Source organism: Quercus suber, unplaced genomic scaffold (assembly GCF_002906115.3).
Source record: "Quercus suber isolate HL8 unplaced genomic scaffold, Cork oak 2.0 scaffold_748, whole genome shotgun sequence".
NCBI lineage: Eukaryota > Viridiplantae > Streptophyta > Magnoliopsida > Fagales > Fagaceae > Quercus > Quercus suber.
The window spans coordinates 118,238-142,464 of record NW_027070184.1 but is presented as its reverse complement, the minus strand read 5'-3'; the positions used below and the strand labels follow the sequence as shown (position 1 = coordinate 142,464).

General features: G+C 39.8%; 3 protein-coding genes and 1 pseudogene across 3 annotated transcripts in view; 2 read left to right on the top strand and 2 right to left on the bottom strand.

Moving 5' to 3' along the window:
* Positions 1-10,580: 10,580 nt before the first annotated feature.
* Positions 10,581-14,103, top strand: LOC111995762 (probable 2-oxoglutarate-dependent dioxygenase At3g50210; annotated as a pseudogene).
* Positions 14,104-15,953: 1,850 nt separating this feature from the next.
* Positions 15,954-20,890, top strand: LOC111995787 (probable 2-oxoglutarate-dependent dioxygenase At3g50210). Its single transcript, XM_024027721.2, has 12 exons — positions 15,954-16,166; positions 16,441-16,556; positions 17,785-17,903; positions 18,025-18,088; positions 18,742-18,809; positions 19,410-19,468; positions 19,555-19,717; positions 19,840-19,859; positions 19,939-19,985; positions 20,257-20,337; positions 20,421-20,510; positions 20,593-20,890. Exons 1-12 carry the CDS (start codon positions 16,133-16,135, stop codon positions 20,716-20,718), a joined length of 987 nt encoding a protein of 328 aa, XP_023883489.1. The 5' UTR covers positions 15,954-16,132; the 3' UTR covers positions 20,719-20,890.
* A 503-nt stretch (positions 20,891-21,393) lies between these two features.
* On the bottom strand, positions 21,394-22,626 carry LOC111995751 (uncharacterized). The gene has a single exon (XM_024027680.2). It carries the CDS (start codon positions 22,458-22,460, stop codon positions 21,714-21,716), a length of 747 nt encoding a protein of 248 aa, XP_023883448.2. The 5' UTR covers positions 22,461-22,626; the 3' UTR covers positions 21,394-21,713.
* A 363-nt stretch (positions 22,627-22,989) lies between these two features.
* Positions 22,990-24,227, bottom strand: part of LOC111995750 (trihelix transcription factor PTL-like) — a 2,725-nt gene continuing 1,487 nt past the window's right edge. The window contains 2 exon segments of the mRNA XM_065766815.1: positions 22,990-24,044; positions 24,046-24,224. Of these exon segments, the coding sequence (XP_065622887.1) occupies positions 23,025-24,044; positions 24,046-24,224 (1,199 nt within the window). The 3' untranslated portion in view covers positions 22,990-23,024.

The following is a 24,227-nucleotide window of genomic DNA, read 5'->3' as shown; positions in this document are numbered from 1 at the left end:
AACTTGTTAATTAAACGAGTTAAACATGTCGGGGTGGAGTCGACTTGTTTAATAAATAGATTGTGTTCGGGTTGAGGATTCCTGACATGTTTACTAAATAGGTCAGGTTTGGGTCAACGCATATAGCCAAATACTTATGGCTCGCCACGACATGAACCCGACATGCAAACACGAATTGCCACTCCTAATTTCAGCTAGCTTTTAACTTTATTTACATAACTTTCAACAAAAAATTTTGAGTTTCAGCTAAATAAGTTGTTCCCAAATGGATACTGTGGGGCCAGGAAATCGTACAGCCATGGCCCACTCCAAGCCAGGCCCGAATGGCCCAATCCGAGGAAGGATGACTACCCAAGGCTAATTTGGGGAGCAAACTCTTCTTTGGATCCACGCCAAGGATCCCCTCGTCCTCGGCGTACTAAGGATAACTGTAGGGGAGGGGGGACAGACCCAGAGCAAGTTGTCACCTCAGCATTTAATACATTCACCTAACCCTTCTGGCCGCATTAATGGGGATGCAACCCCCGGGCAGGGCTACATCGATCAGGGTGAACCACTTGAGCACGGATACGACCTCTGATGGGACAGGCAGCCAGAGGAGAGGCCAATGAACGATCAACAGAAGGAGGAAAAGAGTAATATATAAGGGAGACAAGCAAAATGTAAAAGAGGTCTTTGGGGGGGGTTTTTTGAGTGAAAGGAGGAAAAAAAGCCTCCTTGGCATGGCCGAGGAGCATCCCCTAGTTGTAAATTGTTCCAAGTATTTCTTCAATAAAAGGAAAAGATGTTCATGCATCTAAGACGCCGGTCAGCGTCTAAACTTTCAACCCACTCTCTACAAATTCATTGTTCTGGGTTCGTTGGGCCTATAACCAATCTCTTTTGGGCTTAGGCTACAAAAATCGACCCTACAATTGGCGCCGTCTGTGGGAAGGATTAGTGCGCTGGCCGGCGCAACAGGCGACGGCTCTAAATAATCGTTCTATGAAAGGTTGGTGGCGATGCAAAAAAAAAAAAAAAATCGCAGAAAGATAATAGTTTAAGACAAAAGATTCAATAGCAAAGAAAGAGAGCTTTGTATTATTTCATAAAAAGAAAAGTTACAGATTACAATCAGAGGCTCAGGCAGGCGTGCTTTACAACTATTCCTACCAGCTAGTTCTACAATTAGAGGCCCAGGTGGACCGCCCTAAAACTAGCTAGAGGGAAGTGTCAACCCGTGCTTTTATTGGCATCAAGAGAATGGGAGAACTTGACACTAAAAGCAGGGAAGGGGGAGGGCCAGCTTGTTTCAAGGCCACCGACAACCCCTTTTTCGGTGCGGCGGAGCTTGAACAAAGTGAGGAGCAGATGCAGGCGCACCGGGACACCCTCCCTCATAATGTTCCCTTGATTCTCTCCAGCCCTCACAAGCGCTAGCCGTTGGAGACGGCAACGCTCGGGCACCATCCATGACGTGAATTCACACATCTCCTCCGACGGGGGTGCGCTCCGAAGAGAGACATTAGGTACTCCAACGACATTCCTCCGGGCCACCATGCATGGCACCATCGGGGTTACGCCTAAACTTTGCCGCACCGGAAGCCCAATGGGGGCTGCGGCCACAATGGCTCTTGGTACGGATGTCCTCACACCCGCCCAAAGCCGCCCCATATCTACTGACTCTAGTCACAATTTCGGCGAGGTTATTAAAGGGGCTGGGGGAGCTGAAGGGGTATGTTTCTTTCTGTTCGTGTTGGGAGGTTCATGGTGTGTGAAGAAACCTTCCCCCCCGAAGAGTCTTATATAGGGGATAAATGTTGGTGAGAATTAATTCATGCAGAATTCGAAAAGAGAGCTGTCAACAGTGCTAATTATGAGCCCACCAAATTCCAAGAGGACCGTAAACCGTTGGATTTGTGCTAATTCACTAGGACATTAATGAGGGCGCGTCTCGCGCACCGAAACGTCAAGCACGGAACACGAACGGCCAAGGGACGCTTCGTAAGTGAAGAAATGGGGGCTCGAGCTGGAGGCGAGGTCAACACCACGTGTAAGATCAAAATCCGACTCAAGGAAGAATCATCTGTAGTAGAGCGGTCCGAAGACAAACCCATGCTTACAGAGCAATGAAAGCGTTAGACAGAACCAAGGCACTGCATGGTCCTCGGACTCAGGCCTGTGGGAAAACTACTCGCTCCTCTATACCTAGGTATTAGACAGAACCAAGGTATTGCATGGTCCTCAGATTCAAACCTATGGGGAAACTAGATACTTACAGAGAAATGAAAGCGTTAGACAGAACCAAGGCACTGCATGGTCCTCAGACTCAGGCTTATGGGGAAACTACTCGCTCCTCTATACCTGGGTACTAGACAGAACCAAGGTATTGCATGGTCCTCGGATTCAAACCTATGGGGAAACTAGATACTTACAGAGAAATGAAAGCGTTAGATAGAACCAAGGCACTGCATGGTCCTTGAACTCAGGCCTATGGGGAAACTACTCGCTCCTCTATACCTGGGTACTAGACAGAACCAAGGTATTGCATGGTCCTCGGACTCAAACCTATGGGGAAACTAGATACTTACAGAGAAATGAAAGCGTTAGACAAAACCAAGGCACTGCATGGTCCTCGGACTCAGGCCTGTGGGGAAACTACTCGCTCCTCTATACCTGGGTACTAGACAGAACCAAGGTATTGCATGGTCCTCGGACTCAAACCTATGGGGAAACTAGATACTTACAGAAAAATGAAAGCGTTAGACAGAACCAAGGCACTGCATGGTCCTCGGACTCAGGCCTATGGGGAAACTACTCGCTCCTCTATACCTGGGTATCGTATGGTCCTCGGACTCAAACCTATGGGGAAACTAGATACTTATAGAAAAATGAAAGCGTTAGACAGAACCAAGGCACTGCATGGTCCTCAGACTCAGGCTTATGGGGAAACTAACCGCTCAATCAGACCATTGTGCCGAACAGAACAAAGGCATCGCATGGCCCTCGGACTCAGGCCTACAGGGAGGCCAACTACAGAACATCCCAAGTTAGGAAAGGACCAAGCACCACAGGGCCCTTGAGGCGCAAGAGAGCTGCCCATGCATACGTTCTCTCTCCTTATCATCGTTACTGGCGCAACTGACCGACATGCAATTCAAGCTAAAGTCATACAGATCTAAGGAAGAAAGGAAAAGCAGGCAGCGTGTACACAAATAAACAACTCAAATAAAGGGAAATCAAATTTGCATTACAACGATGAGTTCGTAAAAATTGCATGGCAAGAGCCACAGTACATAGAAGAGAAGTATAACAAAATAAAATGACAACGTGAAAGCAGGACGAGCTGAGACGCCGGGGAGCCTACTCCTCTTGCTCAGGCTGGACAGAGGCAACCCCTAACCCCTCCGAGCCCTGGCCTAAGGGGATAGTCTGCGGGGGCACGGCGAGAGTAGCTACTTCCTCAGTGGTGGGGGCTGGATCATCGGAAGGGATCTCCACTATCTCTGGGGGCACCTCCTCACTCGAATGCTCCCCCAGTTCAGCTGCCCGCACCTCTTCAGCAATCTCCCCAACCTCAGGGTCCTCAGGGGCGGCCTCACGGATAGCGGGGGGATAATACACGTTCTCCGCCCTCCACAGGTCGGACGCAGCCTCCACTCCAGCTTGTTTGAGGGCCTCAGCTCAGACCTGGGAACAATATCGCCTACACACTCCCGGGACTTGAGCCTTGTAGTCGGCCTCTACTGCAGTCACCCCATCAGCGTAGGCTGCGGTTTCGGCCTCCTCCTTGGCACGCTCGGCCATCTCCTTGCCACGATCAACCTCGTCCTTGGCTCGCAGGGCCTGGTCCCTGGCCCATTTTGCTACCCTCTGATTCCCCTCGGCCTTAGCCACGTCAGCCCGCAGGTCAGTAATCAGATCCCTCGCGATCCGTAATTGCTCCTCCGCCTCTCGTAGGTGCCTCATCTGCTCCGTGGCCTGGGTCTGGGCGCCCTCAAGACCAGATAGCGCATTATCCCGCTCACTGATCACCTCCTTCAGAGCCTTTTGGGCCTTGACGAGGTCAGCTTCAGAATTCTTCAGAGTATTGGTGGCCTGGTATCGCCAGTCGCGCTCCTTTTTAAGGGCCTCCTTCTGGTCGTTTGCCGCCCCCTCCAACGCAAAGATAGCTTGGACGGCCTGTCAAAATGACCAGTGTGCGATGAGCCCTATAAGAGGAAAAGAGTGGGAGAAGAATTGAGGTTATAGCCCTTACCATCCCCACATATCGCTTAAGGCTGAGGAAGACCTGCTCGCTCATCAAAAAGTTAAGCTCAGCCATGTCCGCCGGGAGCAGCAGGCTCCTCTCCAATGCGTCTGCCACGCGCGTACCCTCGCCCTCGATGAAATCCCTAAGAGAGGCGTTATCCCTCAATGGCTCCCTGCGGAGCATCGGGGCTGGGAGCCAGGCGTCAGCCTCGGACGAGGTGGTGTCGGTGACCTGCCTATCCGGACTCCTTCCGCCTATCTTAAGCTGCTTGGACGGCTGCAGAGCAGTGTCCTTCTCCTGTGAGGACACCGCCCTATCTCCCATGATTCTTTTACCCTTATCCTTCTTCTTAGGGCCAGCAGGCACGGACCCAGAGGGCGAGCGCATCTGAGAAGGAGAAGGAGGAAGCTTCTGCCGAGCGGAAGTCGACTTAGCCTTCGAAGGAGGAGTAGGAGTTTTCTGTTGGGACTCTCCCGACTGGCCCTCAAGCAGGTCCAACAACTTGGTGGTGGGTTTCCTCTTGTAACCCATTGTCGGCCGAAGAGGGGTTTCTGAAGCAAGGAGGTCTGCTTCGCTCAAATTGGGATCACCCAAGTCCTCGGGAGGATCCTCGGACTGATCAAGATGAGCGAAAACTTCAAACGTGTCCCCTTCCCCCTCTGGAGCTCCCTCGGCGGCCTCGGCAAACAGTCGGGAAGAGGAGGGGACGGCTAATGTGACAGCTTCCTGGTCGGAGGGTCCCTCGGGGAACGAAAATCCGTCCTCGGTCACAGTAATCCTCTGGAGCCGAGGATCGTTGGCGAGGATGACGTGCTTCGAAACCGGGAACGATTTCTGGGTAGGTGTATAACCCAAAATTATGTGGGCGGCCCTAACCTGGTTGTCGTCCTCGTTTATGTACACCGGCGCCCTCAGCACCTTTTGCAAATCTTCCCGGTTGATCAGATAGAAGTGACGCTGGAAGGCGTGTGGGTCTGCAAACGGAAAGCACCAGGACGTTAGTAAAGAAGAAAGAAGGTAAGGAAAAAAGACGAGAGCTTGAAACCCTATTTGTCTCCCCCTGCCCCACTTGGTGTTCCCTCCGTTGTTGGGCAGTGAAGGCCATCGTGCCACTCCCCTGACATAATGAGGAAATCCTCATAGAACCCCTTGCTGGACTCGGGGAGGCACTGAATGAGCCGCACCCTGTCGTCCCTCGTCTTCAGGTAATACGACTTGCCTTTAAGAAGCTGAAGATTGTAACACCAGTTCACGTCATGGTGGGTCAACCTCAGCCCCATCTTCTCGTTCAGGGCATCCACACAGCCCAGAATCCTAAAGACATTTATCCCACACTGGGTGGGGGCCAACCGAAAGTGCATAAGGTAATCCCTCATCACCGACCCCATAGGGATCATCATCCCCCCTTCAAGGAAGGCGACTACGGGAATTACCACCTCACCCTCCTGCCTGTATATGCGCCACTCCCCGTCCTCACAATGTCTCAGATTCACATTGCCGGGAATTTTATAGTCGATGATGAATTTCTCCATCGCCTCCTCAGTATCGATGTATTTCTTAAACCTACCCATCCCAGTAGATGCCTAAAAGAACTAAGAAAGAACAGGCGAAGCAGAAAAAAGGGTAACGAGAAAGAAGGGCCAAAGAGAGAGCGACTTACAGGAAAGAGAAAGGGCTCCTCGGACAGGCTTTTGTGCTGGAGGTGCTAGTAAAGGTGTGTCTGAACTCGGGAAGGGCGCACGAATATCCTCGATTACAAATGAGGAACAGGAAGAAGCGGTTCGTACGGGTATTTATACCCCAAATCGAGGAGCCATGCGGGTTTTCCCACTCATGAATGCCAGACGAATCTCCACCGTCGGATGGATAACTCCTCCTTGGACGTGGGGAGCACAGAGCCGCCTGGATTTAATGATGGACACGTTACGTGCTCCGAAGCGTCAGCGACGTGCCCTTGGCAGGTGAAGGGGCCCCAGCACTAACGAGGGGTGGGGAAGGATGAGGCCGAGGATGTCAAAATCCTCCTCCCCGCCCAAGGATGCGTGCAGCAAGATTTTGAGGGGCTATTGTGGGGCCAGAAAATCGTACAGCCACGGCCCACTCCAAGCCAGGGCCAAATGGCCCAATCCGAGGAAGGATGACTACCCAAGGCCAATTTGGGGAGAAAACTCTCCTTTGGATCCACGCCGAGGATCCCCTCGTCCTCGGCATACTAAGGATAACTGTTGGGGAGAGGGGACAGACCCAGAGCAAGTTGTCACCTCAGCACTTAATACATTCACCTAACCCTTCTGGCCGCATTAATGGGGATGCAACCCCCAGGCAGGGCTACATCGATCAGGGTGAACCACTTGAGCACGGATACGACCTCTGATGGGACAGGCAGCCAGAGGAGAGGCCAATGAACGATCAACAGAAGGAGGAAGAGAGTAATATATAAGGGGGACAAGCAAAATGTATGGGGGGGTTTTTGAGTGAAAGAAGGAAAAAAGCCTCCTCGGCCATGGGCCGAGGAGCATCCCCTAGTTGTAAATTGTTCCAAGTATTTCTTCAATAAAAGAAAAAGATGTTCATGCTTCTAAGACGCCGGCCAGGGCCTAAACCTTCAACCCACTCTCTACAAATTCATTGTTCTGGGTTCGTTGGGCCTATAACCAATCTCTTTTGGGCTTAGACTACAAAAACTGACCCTACATATATAAACATCCTTTTCACCCACCCATTTTTCTTCTAACCAAATAAAGGAAATTTATATTTATTTTCTACTCTTTCAATTTCCATCCTAAATACCAAACACATATGATGGAAAATAAAATATTTCTATTGTCCCCCTTTTCTATTCTACCATTTTTTTAATAAAAAATAATAATAATGCTAATGAGATCTAACTGAAGTAGTATCTCCTCCCTTATAAGTTTCAAAATACAAAAATTAATTAAACTAAAAAATTAAAATAAAAGTAATAAAATAAATTTACATACATGATGGGTCGGGTTTGTTAAGTTGGTTGAAAAAACTACCAACCCAAACCCACCGTGATTCAATACAATGCTCAAAATAAAATTCTAATCCAACTCAACCCATGAAAACCAACCCTAGGTGTCGAATTGGTGGATTTGATGTACACCCCGAATCTTAGGTCTAAGATCCATCAAGTCCATGTATAACTTATTAAAAAAATAATTGTTCGAATGGAGCTTTACTGTGTTGAGAATAGACTTTTTGATTAATATACCATATAATGGAATAATTGGTCCTTGGAAACAAGCATTCAATTAATTGGTTGTCTTTTTTTTTATAAGAAATAATTATTTTTAAAGAATGATTATTTTTAAAAAAATCCTTATTAAAAGAGACATATAATACTTTTTATTTTTTTATTAAAAGGACATAATGCTGATAAAATATATAGTTATTCCTAAAAAAAATAGTTGTGGGTACCTAGGCATGCTCGGAACATCCTAGGCATGCATGCAACCACCTAGGCCTTTTTCGGACGGTTTTTGCAACGTCCTAGGCATGCTTGGAAATGTCCTCGGACAGTGTCCTATGAGTCCCACATCGAAGGAAAACCCCCCCACTTGCTGCCTTAGAGCATTCACATCAGTGCCTTTAAAATCATGTAAAACACAGTTTTTACACATTTTTGCTCAAAAATGCTCTCCATCAGTTCTTCTAAAATTGTGTAAAAATGTGTATTTCTTTACACGAGCTACAGTAACCGTGTAAATATACACGGTTACTATAGCTCGTGTAAAGATTATTTTATTAATTTCCGTTCGCTCGTTTTTTTTCTCTCTCTTCTCTAACTCAACAAACTCAGTAAACTAACTTCTCATCTTCTTCTTTTTCCTAAGATGCACACAATCACATCCACACACAAACACATCCACATAGACAAATCAACAGAGATATACTTGCTTAAAAAAAAAAAAAAAAAAACACAGAGATACATAAACACGGAGATTGGAGATCGGCTGAGATTTGGTGGTGGATCGGAGCGGTGGTTTGGAGCTGTGGTGTTTGGTGGCGTAGATCAGCTGGGAGATTGGATCGGAGCGTGGATCGGAGATCGGTTTCAGCGTGGTGGATCGAAGCTCGGAGATCGGCTAAGATTTGGTGGTGGATCGGAGCGGTGGTTCGGAGCTGTGGCATTTGGTGGCGTAAATCAGCTGGGAGATTGGATCGGAGCGTAGATCGGAGATCGGTTTCAGCATGGTGGATCGAAGCTCGGAGATCGGCTAAGATTTGGTGGTGGATCGGAGCGGTGGTTCGAAGCTGCGGCGTTTGGTGGCGTAGATTAGCTGGGAGATTGGATCGGAGCATGGATCAGAGTTTAGTTTCAGCGTGGTGGATCGGAGCTCGAGATCGACTGAGATTTGATGGTGAATCGGAGCGGCGGTTCGGAGCTGTGGCGTTTGGTGGATCGGAGCGGTGGATCAGATGCGGATGCGGATGGGTTTTGTGATTTGGAAGAGGAAGGCCAGAGAGATGGGTGTAGAGAGAGAGAGAAGAGAGAGAGAGGAGAGAGAGAGAGAGAGAGAGAGAGAGAGAGAGAGAGAGAGAGAGAGAGAGAGAGAGAGAAATCAAAAAATGAGTAGAGAGAGAGAGAGCACGTATTTAAGAGAGGTAGTTGGAAAGAAATAATAAAAAAATAGAGTATAATGAATATTTTATTGAAATATCTTGTAAAATAGATGAATTGATGTGAGTATTTTGTAAAAATAAATGTGTAAAATAGAAAAAGTAGGTTTTTAGTGTAAAAATGAATGTGTAAAATACACATGCTGACGTGAATGCTCTTATAAACTTTGAAGCGAAGGAAGTAGTGTACCATTAGTTTAGTTATTCGAATAATTATAAAGTAATGGTACACTACTTCTTTCACTTCAAAGCTTATAAGGCAGCAAGTGGAAGAGTTTTCCTTCGATGTGGGACTCTTAAGACACCGTCTGAGTACGTTTCCAAGCATGCCTAGAACATTGTCATGCATGCCTATAGGACGTTGCAAAAACTGTCCGAGGACGGTCTAGGTGGTTGCATATATGCCTAAGACGTTCCAAGCATGCCTAGGTACTAACAATAGTTATTCCAACCTACGTAACAATATATTAAATTGAAGATTCCAAAAAGCCCAAGTCTCTCTCTGTCTCTCTAGACTGTAGAGCGTGAACAACGTATATCATCTCCATTTTTTTTTTTTTTTTATACCGGTATTATTCTATCTCTACCGCACTTACCTTCTGATTTTTTCTCTTCTTTTTTTATTTTTTTTATTCAATGTTGTACAGTAACATTATAAGGCAAAGAAGCCACTGGTATCCACTATAGAATGCTGCAAAACTCATAATATATATATATATATATATAAATTATATAATATTTGTTTCAAATTATACTTGATTGAGCAAAACTCGTAAAAAGTGTAAAATATATAATTTTATAAAAATTGGTATTTTTGGAACTTTGACCAAAATATGATGTTATTCACTCCTCATCATTCTGTAAAGCATTTCATTTTCATTCATGTTTCATGTGTTGCCAGCTTCCCATAGTCCTTGTAGTACCGATTCTTATTACATTGTAATAATCATTGTATTGTACCAAACATTCCCTTAAAACGTGGAACACTTCCGAGCACGACAGTGCAACAGGTTTTTCCCATTAATATTTGGTCTGGTTTTTTTTGTTATCTTTGTGATGCAGATATAAGTGCTCTGTTGGCCAAGTGTGATGATCCAAAAATGGCCCAGGATTCAGGTGTGTCTGAAGTTGTTAGACAGATAGACCAAGCTTGTAGAGAGGCGGGATTCTTCTATGTGGTACGAGTATATATTCTAATATGTTAAAAAGAGTGGCACTTTTGATTGTGTTTTTGGTGGGCCGTACTTTTTAGTGACACTGAAGACATATTAATAAATTATCGTGAGCATTTGTTTCACCTGACAACCTGAATATATATATATATATATATAAATTTTTGGATATAATCTCATGAAGTTTTTCAAATCCAGGTTTAGTAATATTGTTGTGGTCTTAAAGCTAGATGTATCAATTAATACAGTTCCTGTCATTCTTTAAATGGCGGCTGGAAATATGGGAAACTGACGGGTGAGAGGGTAGGGACTAGGGAACTTGTATTATTAGAAAATTCTGGGTTAAACGTTGCGTGTTACAAGATTCCATACTATCTTGTCTCCTTTTCTTGGATACCAGTTACCAACTAATGGTGTGTTTGAAATCTTATATTCTAAATTAGTAAATTTTTTATTTGGTAAGTAAGTATTCTAAATTATAATCTGATGAAAATTGGGGGAATAAGGATTAGACACTCTATCACGTTACAGTTGTGGGCCTTGTGGCAAGTAGTTGTGAAAAAAAATTTCATCCTAGGCTTTTTCCTCCACTCATCTCGAAACAAAGTTGATCACTTATTGAAAGCCTATAACTGTAGAAAGGTGAAAAGCACGCAATTAGCTTAGCTATGCAGGAATGTGTTTCAGATTTTCATATATTCTGCATTGTTTTTAAGAGAGAGAATTTAGTGGACTTTATCATCTTTCCTCTGTTGTCTTAATCAAAATTGTAATTCTATCTTTGCAGTGTTATTTTTCTTCTCTACTAAAAATTTATTACTAAATTTCTGAATATGATGATGCTTATGGTTGTTCAGAAAGGCCACGGTATTCCTGATTCCCTCCTCAAAGAGGTAAAAAGTGTGGCTCACAATTTTTTTGATCTTCCAAATGAAGAGAAAATCAAAATCAAGATTTCTCTGGTGGCGGGATACAGGTTTGCTTCATGGGATAACATCCTACATATATGTGTATTGTAAATGAGCATCAATTTTATTTTGTAATAATGACTAGGGTCCGTAGAATTCATATTGACTGCGAGTATTTTTTTGAATGCAGAGGATACCAGAGAATTAGAGAAAATGTAACTAAAGGCATACCTGACATGCATGAAGCTATTGATGTAGGTTTTGCTATATGCTTTACACATTATACGTGTTTTTGTAGACATCATTTGCTATAATCATGATATGTCCATGGTGGAAGGAAGCTGTTGCATATATGAAAATACCGATGTGATATGTCCATGCCTGATCACATAAATTTTCCGTGCCATTAGCAATGAACTAAAACGTAAATGAAGCACTGAAAACCTTTAAATTTATTCTGGGGGCTTCAACTAAGAGCGTGCAGGTTCCTTACATGATCATATCTTATTGTTTCCATTCAATCATAATTTATGAAGGCACATTGATGTTCTGTGCTTGGCTGCTAGCTGAGAAATTGGAGCAGCTGCATCAATCTTGCAAGCTTCTTACCTTGTGTACTATTATTCACTTCGATGTAGTAGATAGAAGATAAGCATAGATACTTGTCTATAGTATGGAACTTGTCATCTTTGATGGCTTGATGCTGCTGCTCTTTTCTTATTATTACTATTAATAATGAGTTTGCCTCACCAATAACAGTACTATAGAGAAGTGAAGGAAGGGATGTATGGAGACCTTGGCAAAACTTTGGAAGGAATTAACCACTGATATGTGGAAATTAAGGTTTCTCAACCAAACTTCTGTACTCCAATCTTTCTATAGCAGAAAGTATTGTATATATAAGGATTTATTAACATATCATCGAGATTGATGGGATAAAACTTAATCATGACTTAAACAAGAATTAGCTCGGGCGATTTGCTATTAATCAGCCATTGAACAGTGTTTTGCTTTTTTTTCTTTTTCTTTTCTAGATCATTAGAATAGCCAACGATGCGTAGAGTTTAAACTACAACTACCTATGAACTGTTTCTGTTCCATTATTTCCCAACCTCTTAATTGCTTACCTTTTTTGTTTGTGTTCCACAATTCATCTGAACTGTGTTGCAAAATGTTATTTGACTAGCTTATTTTTCTTGGGCATTAAAATGCATCCTATTCAATCATCTAGTTGCTGATTCTGAAGTTTTAACATAGGTCTAGGAACTTGAAGCTGGTTCTCTTGCTGAATTTATAGTTTATTAACTCAATGGTTGATGGTGTTCCTGATACCTCTTGTTCGACTTTTTTATCATCTTATGGTCATTATGCAGGCCAAGTAATCCTCAAAATTTCAAGGAACTAATGGATGAATATATCAGACTCTGCACAGGTATGCATTCCCAGACTACTCTTTCCTTTCTCATCTTATGATTTTGTACATTTTCTACTTACAACTTTAAATTTCTGTGGGAGTTTCAGACCTTTCAAGAAATATTATGCGGGAATTTCTTTAGCATTGACTGGGTCACCGAAAGAATTTGAAGGTGAAAGAGCTGGAGATCCATTTTGGGTGATGCGTATTATAGGTTACCCAGGTGCACCAACACCAGATGGTCCGGACCCAACAGATGAAATTGGATGGTAATGCAATATTGCTGCTGTTGGTGCTTGCACATTTATTTGATTTTAAGAAAATGATCTTATTTTCTTTCTTGTTTTCTTTTGTCCCTATCTTCCATTCAAATAAATCCAGTGGAGCTCACACTGACTATGGTAAGTTTCTCATCCTTCAGATGATCAAAGGCCCTGAAAATCTTGTTTATCAATCTTATTCATTTAAAATGTTGCATAGGTTTGTTAACGTTGATTAATCAAGATGATGAGGTAACTGCTCTACAGGTACAATCATTTAGTCATTTTTATTACATTTTGATGTTGGAGATACAATCAAACAAGTGTGTGCTATAGTTGGTTGCATGTCATGTATGTGGCTTTTTCGATTTAGATGTAAATTTGCTTTCTTTATGCTCCGTTTTTTTCGTTGTAAAATGTTTTCCGAAAGCATTTTCAAGTATTTGTTTCGTTTTAAAATTTGGTTAACAGTGAAATATTTTCTGTTGTCCAAAAAACACGGTACAAAAACTTGTAAAACATTTCACACCAAACTTTTAACATATTACGGTTCAAAGAGCATTTTTCTAATTTGCAAGCCAAAAGTAGTACCTTCTAAATTATTATGGGAGTTTTTCTGTCATTCCTGGTTCATTTTCCCTACTTGCTGCTTTAGAATCCGCCACATTAATTGGTTAAGCTGTTTTAGATTAGAAACCTGTCTGGCGAATGGATATCAGCTCCTCCAATTCCTGGAACATTTGTGTGCAACATTGGTGACATGCTAAAGGTATATGGCTTGTAAATTAACTGTCCCCAATCTCTTATGTCCTTGAGAGTTGGAATCTCTAAGAAAAATTGTAAAAGTGCAGATTTATGCCAATGGTCTGTACGAATCAACCTTGCACCGTGTTATCAACAATTCTCCAAGATTTCGGGTTTGCATAGCATATTTCTATGAGGTCTGTGTGTTACTGTGTTTCTTCATTTGCCATCTGTATTAGTCATGGAATTGTCCTTCTCACATGCTATTTGTTGCATGAACAGACAAGCTTTGATACAACAGTAGAGCCTTTGGAAACTTGTATTCAGAGGACAGGTTTTGCTAGGAACTCCGAAAGAGCTGTATACGGAGAGCATTTGGTCAAGAAGGTCCTAAACAATTTCATTCCTGAGCTGCTAATTTGACACTTTTAATGTCATTGTTGCTTTGTACTCTCAAGTTGAAGTAATAAGACCCACTTAGAATAATGGAAATTTTCAGATGGTGAGATATGATGTTCCAGTGTCATTGCTTTGTGCAAGATTCACTTAGAACATTAGAAATTTCGAGAGATTGTGAAATAAATGTTGCAGTGTTTGCAATCATCTGAGAGAGTGGGAGAAAAATAAAATGTAATAATATTTTTGTGGAGAGTTGACATCTGGAACCTTTTTGTATCAACGGATTTTACATTATGATTGAATAAAAGTTACAAACTATGTAGCTTATCAATGAGACTAACGGTAACACACTACTACTGTTTCTTCTGTCGTTTATGTGATGCAGAAGTAGAACTTGCTTTCTCTTTTATCTTTGAACTCTTTGACACTATAAACTGCTATGAGGTCATAACAAAAATTCCTTATTTTATTCGTGCAGGAAATTTTTCTTTAAAGTTAAAACTAATATATATATATATATATATATATGAAAAACAAAACAAACTTTTCCCAAAAATTCAAAAGGTAGAGAAAATATTCATTTCCAATCAATATTTACTTACAAAATTTTGTGCATCATCAAAGTACAATAGAAGTTGATAATTATCCCTAAACAAACTTTCTCACCCTATTCCAACAAAACATATTACTTATCTAAGAATTTATAAATCAAGGGAGAAAAAAAAAAAAACTTTTAGAACCCAAAACCCAACAATAACACAGTTTAAAGCAAAAAAAAAAAAAGTTCACATCAAAATCCAAACTCTCTCCCTAAACCCTAATATCCAATACAATGATACATACAAAAGGAATCTCAAAATTTTATAGCAAACCAAAATGAAAATGAGATTAAAGCAACAAGATATAGAGTTTCTCATAATTAATTACTCAAATAATTGATAAACACATTCAAATTCAAATCTATAGCAAGTCTAGTCACTAGTGTGTTATGACATAAATTAACTCAAATTCATCTTATAACCAAAACTTTATATATATATATATATATATGTAGTATGTATGTATGTATGTATTTATGAATAAACTAAATTCAAACCAAATTCATGAGAGATGCCCATAATAGGGAATCAAAGTATTAAAATGTATCAACTCAAATTAAGTAAATCTATAAGGAAAAAAGAAAAAAAGAAATTCACCTCAAAAGTGTCAAAAACATTAATAAATCCACAAAAAAGAGAAGAAAACTGAATAAAGAGAGAGAAATTTACCTCAAAGGTGTCACATTTGTTTCGGTAAAGAGAGAGATGGTTAATTCGTCCCATATTGTGAGATTTGTTTAAAAAATTCAACTTTTTCAAAGAATATTGTTTAATATTGTCTTCTGGTTAAAAATTTATAAATTTTTAATATATAAAAAAGATATCATTAATCCAATAGTGAAAGAATTGTATTGTTTGTTTAAATAAAGTAAACGAAAGGTTAGGAAATTTATTTATTAATTTTTCAAAGATGACATCATTTTGGCATAACTCAATAATTTGGGAGAGAAATGCTAGGAACACACTCATTGTCGCACCCAAATTTTCACCATGCTTATGTATCAACTCTTAATTAGATTTTTTTTTTTTTTAGATAGTTTTAACTTATAGCATCTGCTCTTGATAATATCTCTTTATCATCAAACCAAGACACCAATTGGTTTTTTAGTGTAAGCGAATATTGAACTTCAGATCTCTTACTCAGTCATAAGAGATTTTACCAGTTGAGTTAACAAGAACCCATGATTTCATATTTTTTTCAAGTACATGTGGTAGACCATGTAAAAGTGTATTTTTTTTTTAAAGAGAGTTTCATCGTATGACATCCCTCTTGATAATAATTTTTCATTATCAGACTAAGACACGTATCAATTTTTGGTATTTGGTGTAAAAGGAGATTGATCCCCAAATCTCTTATACAACCATAAAAAACTTTACTAATTAAATTAATTAAAATTCATATATAATAATGTTGAAATCTAATAAAAAAATTGACACGCATTTGTAAATTTGAGTGTGGGGATAAGTATCCGTATCATTTCGTAATTTGGGACGGATGTGACGATCAATAATTGTACATGTTGGTCAGTTGGTGCGGTTTTATTTTAAAAAAAGAAACCCGATGGGTATTCATATTCTTATCTAGGAGCATTCCAAAGAAGGAAAAACAGAAGCTGTACTAAAAATAATCCGCATCATCAGTCCAATATAAAAATATAAAGTATGCATTAACAAATCCGGATTTTGATCGTTCGGTAAGCTTTGCCTACTTCAGAGAAAGACAGAGCAGAGCACAAAGAGGTAGTTGAAATTGGCAGCACCATGGCCACCGACTTCAAGTCCATCCCCATAATCGGTACTCCCAATCTACCTCCACCTCGTATTGTTTGTTTTAATTTAAACATCTTTATTCATCCCAGACCAAGTTTTGTCTCTGCCTTTCAAAGCTTAATTTCATAAATGAACTCTCTTTCCATTTTAAAGACAAATTAATAGGTTCCGGATTTGTAAGCAATTAAAGAAGTTTCATGAATTAAATGCCTCTGTTCAATACCCATTGAGTGCTTGTGTTAAGGTTTATATGAAGATTGATATTTGGTCCGGTTCTCCTTGTTATCTTTGTGGTGCAGATATAAGTGCTCTGTTGGCCAAGGGTGATGATCCAAAAATGGCCGAGGATCCGGGTGTGTCCGAAGTTGTTAGACAGCTAGACCAAGCTTGTAGAGAGGCGGGATTCTTCTATGTGGTATGAGTTACTATTTTCTATTCATGTGTTGCGAATTCTATAATTTGTTTAAGACCCAAGTGCCGAAAACAATGGTTAAAGGATTAAACTTTTGATTTTATGTTTTTGGTGGGGTGTACTTTTTAGTGACACTGAATATATATATTATTGTGAGCAGTTGTTTCACCTGAAAACCTGAATATGTTTTTTTTGCATACTATAGAAATTCTGACTGGTAATTGTTTGTGAATGCATAATGTGATTGTCCATTGCTAAAGTAGGTAAAGTCATGAGATTTATGCCACTATCAGTTTTGGATATAAGTGTCAAGATTCTTATACAAATCTATGACGAATTTTAATCTGGGTTTTCTAATATTACTGTGGTCTTACAGATAGATGTATGATAATAGTTCCTGTCATTCTTTATATGGCGCCTGGTAATATTGGAAACTAACAGGTGGGAGTGGCGAACTTGTATTCTTTGAAAAAACAAGATTTCATACCATCTTGACTCCTTTTCTTTAAAACCAAAAAAGGGTGTGTGTGAAAGACTGAAATCATATATTCTAAATTTTTATTATGGTAAATAATTATTCTAAATTATCATCTGATAAAAATTGGTGGGATAAAGATTAGGCATAACTTGGATCTAACATTTGTACAAGAGGCACTTGGTAGCTGTTCTGCTTATCTTGAAGAGGGTAAGAAACAAAGTTCCTCACTTGCTGGAATTCTATAACTAACAGTGGAGAGGTGAAAAGAAATTAGCTATGCAATAATGTATAGGCCTGGAGTCAACACCAGACCAAAAGAGACCAAATGGCCATTTTTTTATTCATCAAAATATCAACTATCTCCTCAAGGAGTACAATAGGTTGCTTATAAAGGATTGCTAAACCCTAATTCTAATTGGCTAAGAAACTCTAGTTGTCTTATTACAAAAATAACCTTGCTTTCAAATTAAAATACTAATAGCCTAATAAACTACTAGGACCTAAAAACATAAAAATACAATTGAATTGCAAACATAAATAATACTAAATAATAATTTTCTTGCGTCTCCCATATCAGTATTTCATATTTTCATATATTATGCACTGTTTTTAAGAGAGAGAATTTGGTGGAGTTTATCATCTTTCCTCTGTTCTCTTAATCAAAATTGCAATTTTGTTTTCGTAGTGTTATTTTCTTTTATTTTCTAAACTTGTCTCTGAATTTTGAATATGATGATGCTCATGTTTGTTCAGAAAGGCCACGGTATTCCTGCTTCCCTCCTCAAAGAGGTAAAAACTGTGGCTCACAAATTTTTTGATCTTCCATATGAAGAAAAAATCAAAATCAAGATGACAGCGGAGGCTGGATTCAGGTTTATTTCATGGAATTACATTCTACATATATGTGTATTGTAAATGAGCATCAACTTTATTTTATGATAATGACTAGGGCCCGTAGACTTCATATTAACTGCAAGTATATTTTGAATGCAGAGGATACCAGAGAGTTGGAGAAAATATAACCAAAGGCATACCTGACATGCATGAGGCTATTGATGTAGGTTTTGCTAAATGCTTTACAAATTATAGAGGTTTTTGTAGACATCATTTGCTATAATTATGATATGTCCATGGTGGAAGCTTTTGGATATATGAAAACACCGATTTGGTGGAATCATTTCATCTGCCATTCTATACACGTTGGTTTAGAAAGTACTATTATGCATGTCATAGGTGTGCTCCTATAAATGAGAAAGTTCTGGTATGGATGCCTGATCACATAAATTATCCCTTCCATTAGCAATGAGCTAAGTCCTAAATGGAGCACTGGAAACCTTTAAATTCAATTAAATGTTTTCTGGGGGCTTCAACTAAGAGCATGGTGGTTCCTTACATGATCATATCTTATTGTTGCCTTTCAACATGGTAAACAGCCAATTATAATTTATGAAGGTACATTGATGTTGCATGCTTGCTGAGTAATTGGAGCAACTGCATCAATCTTGCAAGCTGCTTACCTTGGAGTCAATGGTTTTTTGGTTGAATGGCTAAGATGTTACTTTTTTTAGCCATTTGCATAACACTGTGTTATTGTTCAGTACCATATAGTAGTTAGATGCTCATCTATAGTACGGAATTTATCATCTTTGCTGCTGCTGCTCTTTTCTTATTCTTACTATTAATAATATCAATTTGTCTCACCAATAACAGTGCTATAGAGAAGTAAAGGAAGGGATGTATGGATCGCTTGGCAAAACTATGGAAGGATATAACCAATGGTATGTGAAGATTATGGTTTCTCAACCAAACTCCTATATTCCCAATTTTTACACAGCAGAACGTATTGTACATCAGCGTATCAGGATTTTATTGTTGTACATCATTTACCTAGTAAAGGATTATTTCCATGTCATTGAGATTGATGGGTTAAAACTTCACAACCATCATGGCTTAAACAAGAATTAGCTCGGGCTATTTGTTATTAATCAGCCATTGAACAGTGTTTTACTTTTGTCCCTTTCTTGATATTTAAAATATCTAATCAAGGCATAGAGTTTAAACTACAACTACCTATGACAACTGTTTCTGTTCCATTGTTTTCCAACCTCTCAATTGCTTACCCTTTTTCTTCATTTGGGGTTACTTAGTTCATCTGTATTGTGTTGTGCAATGTTATTTGACTTGCTTATTTCTTGGGCATTAAAATGTATCCTAATCAATCATCTGGTTGCTGATTCTGAAGTTTTATTATAGGTCTAGCATCTTGATGCTAATTCTCTTTTTGAAACAATAGTTTATTAACTCAATGATTGATGGTGTTCATAATACTTCTGAATTTCTTGTTTGACTTTTATATCATCTTATGGTCCTTTATGCAGGCCATGCAATCCTCAAAACTTCAAAGAACTAATGGATGTATATATCAGACTCTGCACAGGCATGTTTTCCAAGACACTCTTTCCTTTTTCATCTTATGGTTTTGTACACTTTCTACTTACAAATTTAAATTTCTGGGACTTTCAGACCTTTCAAGAAAAATTATGCGGGGAATTTCTTTAGCATTGACTGGGTCGCCAGAAGAATTTGAAGGTGGAAGAGCTGGAGATGCATTTTGGGTGATGCGTATTATAGGTTACCCAGTTGTACCAACAGCAGATGGTCCAGGCCCAACAAATGACATTGGATGGTAATGCAAATACGTCTGCTGTTGGTGCTTGCACATAACCCTTTATTATTGGATTTTATGAAAATGACGTTATTTTCTTTCTTGTTTTCTTTTGTTCCTGTATTCCATTCGAATAAATCCAGTGGAGCTCACACTGACTATGGTAAGTTTCTCATCCTACAGATGATCAAGGACCTGAAAATCTTGTTTATCAATCTCATTCATTTAAAAATTTTGCATAGGTTTGTTGACGTTGGTTAATCAGGATGATGATATAACTGCACTACAGGTACTATCATTTAGTCATTTTTATTAGGAGGCTTATTTTGATTTTGGAGATATAATCAAACGAGTGTGTGCTGTAGTTGGTTGTATGTCAAGTATGTGGCTTTATAGATTTAGATTTGCTTTCTTTTGTTTTCTGAATGCCCAGCCTCTCTCTGATATTATGAAGCCTATAGCTGCTAATACAATGTTTATCATATAACCTTGTGAGCCATCCTGTATTAAATCCTACTGCTGCTTTAGTTTCGCCACATTAATTGGTTATGTTGTTTTAGGTAAGAAACCTGTCTGGTGAATGGATATCAGCTCCTCCAATTTCTGGAACATTTGTATGCAACATTGGTGACATGCTAAAGGTATATTGCTTGTAAATTAATTGTCCCCAATCTCTATATGTCCTTTGGAGTTGAAATTTCTAACAAAAACTGTAAGAGTGCAGATTTACTCCAATGGTTTGTATGACTCAACCTTGCACCGCGTTATCAACAAGTCCCCAACATATCGGGTTTGTGTAGCATATTTCTATGAGGTCAGTGTTTCGTCATTTGCCAATTTCTTGATTTAGTCCTTCTTGAATTGTCCTCCCCCACATTCTTTTGTTGCATGAACAGACAAACTTCGATACAGCAGTGGAGCCTTTGGAAACTTGTATACAGAGGTCAGGTAGAGCTAAGAAGTTCGAAAGAGCTGTATATGGGGAGCATTTGGTCAGCAAGGTCCTAACCAATTTCGGTTAGGAGCTGAGATGATGAGATGAATGTTCCGGTGTTATTGCTGTGATTGCGTTCATCTGGAGAGAGTGGGAGAAAAATAAACTGCAAGTTGTATTTTGTGAAGAGTATTTGTCATCTGGAACCTTTGTCTTAACGTCCTATTGGGATTTAAGAAAATTATTTCAGTTTTCTTGTAGTTGTGCAGAATAACTATAAACTGCTGGTCATTACAATCCTCCTTTTAGGCTTTCTTAGAAATTAAAATGGAGTATCAATTGCCAATTCATTGTATAGCTTAGTGGCAGAATTTGGGTTTGAATGCCCTCTGCTCCACTTATTGTAAGCAAACTAATAATAATAATATGAGAATAATAATATATTTTTTTAAAAAAAGTATCAATTGCTTGCGCTAGTACAAGGAAAGAATAACAACATTCTCTTGTTCTTTATTTTCCTAGACCTGACTTCCCTTTTATTAAAAAAAAAAAGTCTCCAGCATTCAATGGGAACCTAATGGTATTAAAAAGTTCTTCAAATATCGTAGTTACAAACTGCAATTACAAACAAACCATTTCTAAATGTTGGAAAAATAAAATTACAAATGAACCAAGAAACTTAACAGTTACAATTAAAAAGTTCATCATACGAATACTGAACCTAAATTAAGTACAAGTCTTTTTTGCACTTGGAAAAGATGAATGCTTCAAAATCATTAAATCTGCAAAAAATTTTATTTTCCCAGTGAAGGGAATTTGATACAACATGGATGACCTCAGTCACGATACAATAACTCTACCCTAAAAAGAAGAAGACCTAGAATTAGGAAGCATTTTCTATGCTAGTATACTTTCGGAATTCCTCAGCATCAGCATTGCAGCAATAATCAAGACACCAACAATTGTAAACTTTTTATGTGAAAAAATAATGACAAAAATCATAAAATTAACAATGAACCAGATTGATGGTTACCATTTTGCAATGAGTCCAAAATTTGGGGACCTTCAACCTAGTAACTCGCATCATACATTTCCGGTTGCTAATCCATTCGCCAGAACTCTATCTTCGTGAGAATCCTTTGTATAAAGTGGCATTTTTGTGCCAAGCTCCCTAAGCCGGTCAACCATGTTATAAAGAAATTCAAAGGTCAGTTTGGATTGGGCATTGAAATCCTCTCTCACATGTGGATGCAACCTGAACCAGTATCCTAACATCCTGTGCACATGAGCACGAATCATTCTCCATGGCACAGGGTATCTTTCACAAAGCTTCAAATATTCCACCAGTAGATCTGTCTGGTCCAGTTTTCCCACTTTATCGCTTCCTTCACTGTCCAATACCCATTCACCAGTTCGATAACCAGCGAAAAGAGCTGGATTCTCAAGGAGAGACTCAGCAGAAAGCACCCCTTCAGCACTGGTCTCTTCCAAACAATTCTGAACATCATCGATGTGGCAAATGTTCCCATTTGCAAGGACTAGGATTCTGAGTGCATCTTTCACAGCTCTGATAGCATTCCAGTCAGCCCGAATTTTTTCCCCATCTTTCTCATCTCTTGTTCGGCCATGGACAGCTAAAAGAGAGCAACCTGCTTCCTCTAGCATCTTAGCATAGTTGATTGTAACTTGCAAATCTGGGAATAAACGGATTTTGCATGACACAGGAACTTGAAGGTTGAGAGCCAATTTTTGTACTAGAGATTTTACACGTGGAAGATTATCCATAAGGAAAGCTCCATAATTTCCCAGCGAAAATGGCCAAATGGCCATAATTTCCTAACTACATAGTTAGTAGACCCAGTTGCCAAACTATATTTTTTACTAGCATCTCGAATCTAAGAGACTCAATTTTGGGCCTATAAATCGAGTTCCATGGTGAGGTGGCAGTTTGTCCACCTGGAAATCGAATCTTGGAAACTCGATTTATATATCGACGCTTAAGCAACCAAATCCACCCCCAACAACCACCTAAAATCCAAATTAAAAAAATAAAAACCCCAAAACCCATCAGATCAGAGAGAGAAAGAATCCGAGGAGAGAGAGCTCACCGATAATTTGAGCAAAATATTAATTGCTTCCTCCTTTCCACATTACACTGATAATACACAAACCCCATTATTTTATTCTTAAATGTGCAGCTTCTAAGTCCTAATATACATAAATCTTCAGTCAGCTACCTCTTACACAATGTAAGTCCATTGTACCAGAGGCATTTTCAAACCTCTTACCTCTTAACAATTCAACTACGTACCTCTGCCCGTCCTTCAAAGTTTCTTCCCAATCCAGATAATTAGAACAACTTAACAAACTCTATGTGCCTTTTTTTTTTTTAACTTACTGGTTGTGATTGCCTTCGTTGAGTTTCAAACCATAATTTTCCCACAAGTTTTCCCCATCAGCCATCAAGAAGGGAAAGCAACTCTCATGCACAGAATTCCCAGCATTGGAATTAGAAAGGGAAGAACCATCATTATTCCCTTGTAGTCTCACAGTCTCTGGCTCTTGTTCATTCATTTCACAATAAGCCCCGCCCTGATTGTATAGGGAAGACTCATTATTCTGAAAGTAGCCACAGCTTCTTGAATTCTCTTTGCGCTTCTTGTAACCCTCCTTGCTTCTTCTCCAACAATTATTACTGCGTTCCCATTTGTCTTTATACATTAAAGCACTCCTATCATATCCCAAACAAGCCATCTTTCCTGCTATTTCTTCCCACAAAGCCTCATCTGAACATACACTTTGCCTGAACCTAAATTCCATTCCATTTCTGAATTGCATTAGCCTCATAATCTCAGACTCAGGCCAGCTTTCACCTTTCCCATTATTATTTAGTATTTCACTTCCATCCTCATTCAGGTTTTCACTTTGGTTTTGAATTTCAGCAGCCATTAGAGCCTCAGAAGATGAAGCTTTTACTTCACTTCCTGTTAGCTTCTGCAATGCCTCCATCAAAGCTACATCTCTAGCTTCAATCCAAGATCTCTCTTTAGCCCAAAACTTGTGCTCCCTTTCTATCCTCGCTGCCTCTTCTTTCCTCCATTCTTCTTCTTTTAACATCCTCTCTTGTTCTTTCTGTTCAAGGGTATTCATCAGCTTCTCCAACCATGCCTCTTGTTTCTCTATCAAATTTCTCATTTGGGAATCAATGAAGTCCTTTATCTTTCCCTTCCAGCTTCGTCCTCTTCTTTTCCTCCTCTTCTCCCCCGAGTTATTCTCCGCCATCGCCCCCGCGGGGCTGAGATCATTGTCATTGGAGGAAGAAGTACCATACTCAGAGGAATTAGATAGGCTAGGACTATCACAATGCTTTTGAGATTGAAAGCCATCTTGATTTGCTTGAGTTATATTCTGGCCTTATGGTATGAAATCGAAGACTGTGTCCCGCAAAATGGCTTTCTGGGACTGAGTTTGTATTGCTGGTTTCTCCATAGAGAGCTTCGAGTTGGCGGAAGAACCTGTAGTGCTTACCATCTTGTCTTCCAGCCTTGCCTTCCTTTGTTTTCTTGTAATATTTGTACAAGTTTTCAAACTTCTCTC

Excerpts from the sequence above, each read along its gene's own strand:
- LOC111995787 (XM_024027721.2), top strand. The coding sequence starts at position 16,133 with ATGGCCACCGACTTCAAGTCCATCCCCATAATCG. Across the intron at positions 16,557-17,784 it reads AGGCGGGATTCTTCTATGTG|AAAGGCCACGGTATTCCTGC; the intron begins GTATGAGTTACT and ends ATGTTTGTTCAG. Across the intron at positions 17,904-18,024 it reads ACAGCGGAGGCTGGATTCAG|AGGATACCAGAGAGTTGGAG; the intron begins GTTTATTTCATG and ends TTTTGAATGCAG.
- LOC111995751 (XM_024027680.2), bottom strand. The coding sequence starts at position 22,460 with ATGGCCATTTGGCCATTTTCGCTGGGAAATTATGGAGCTTTCCTTATG.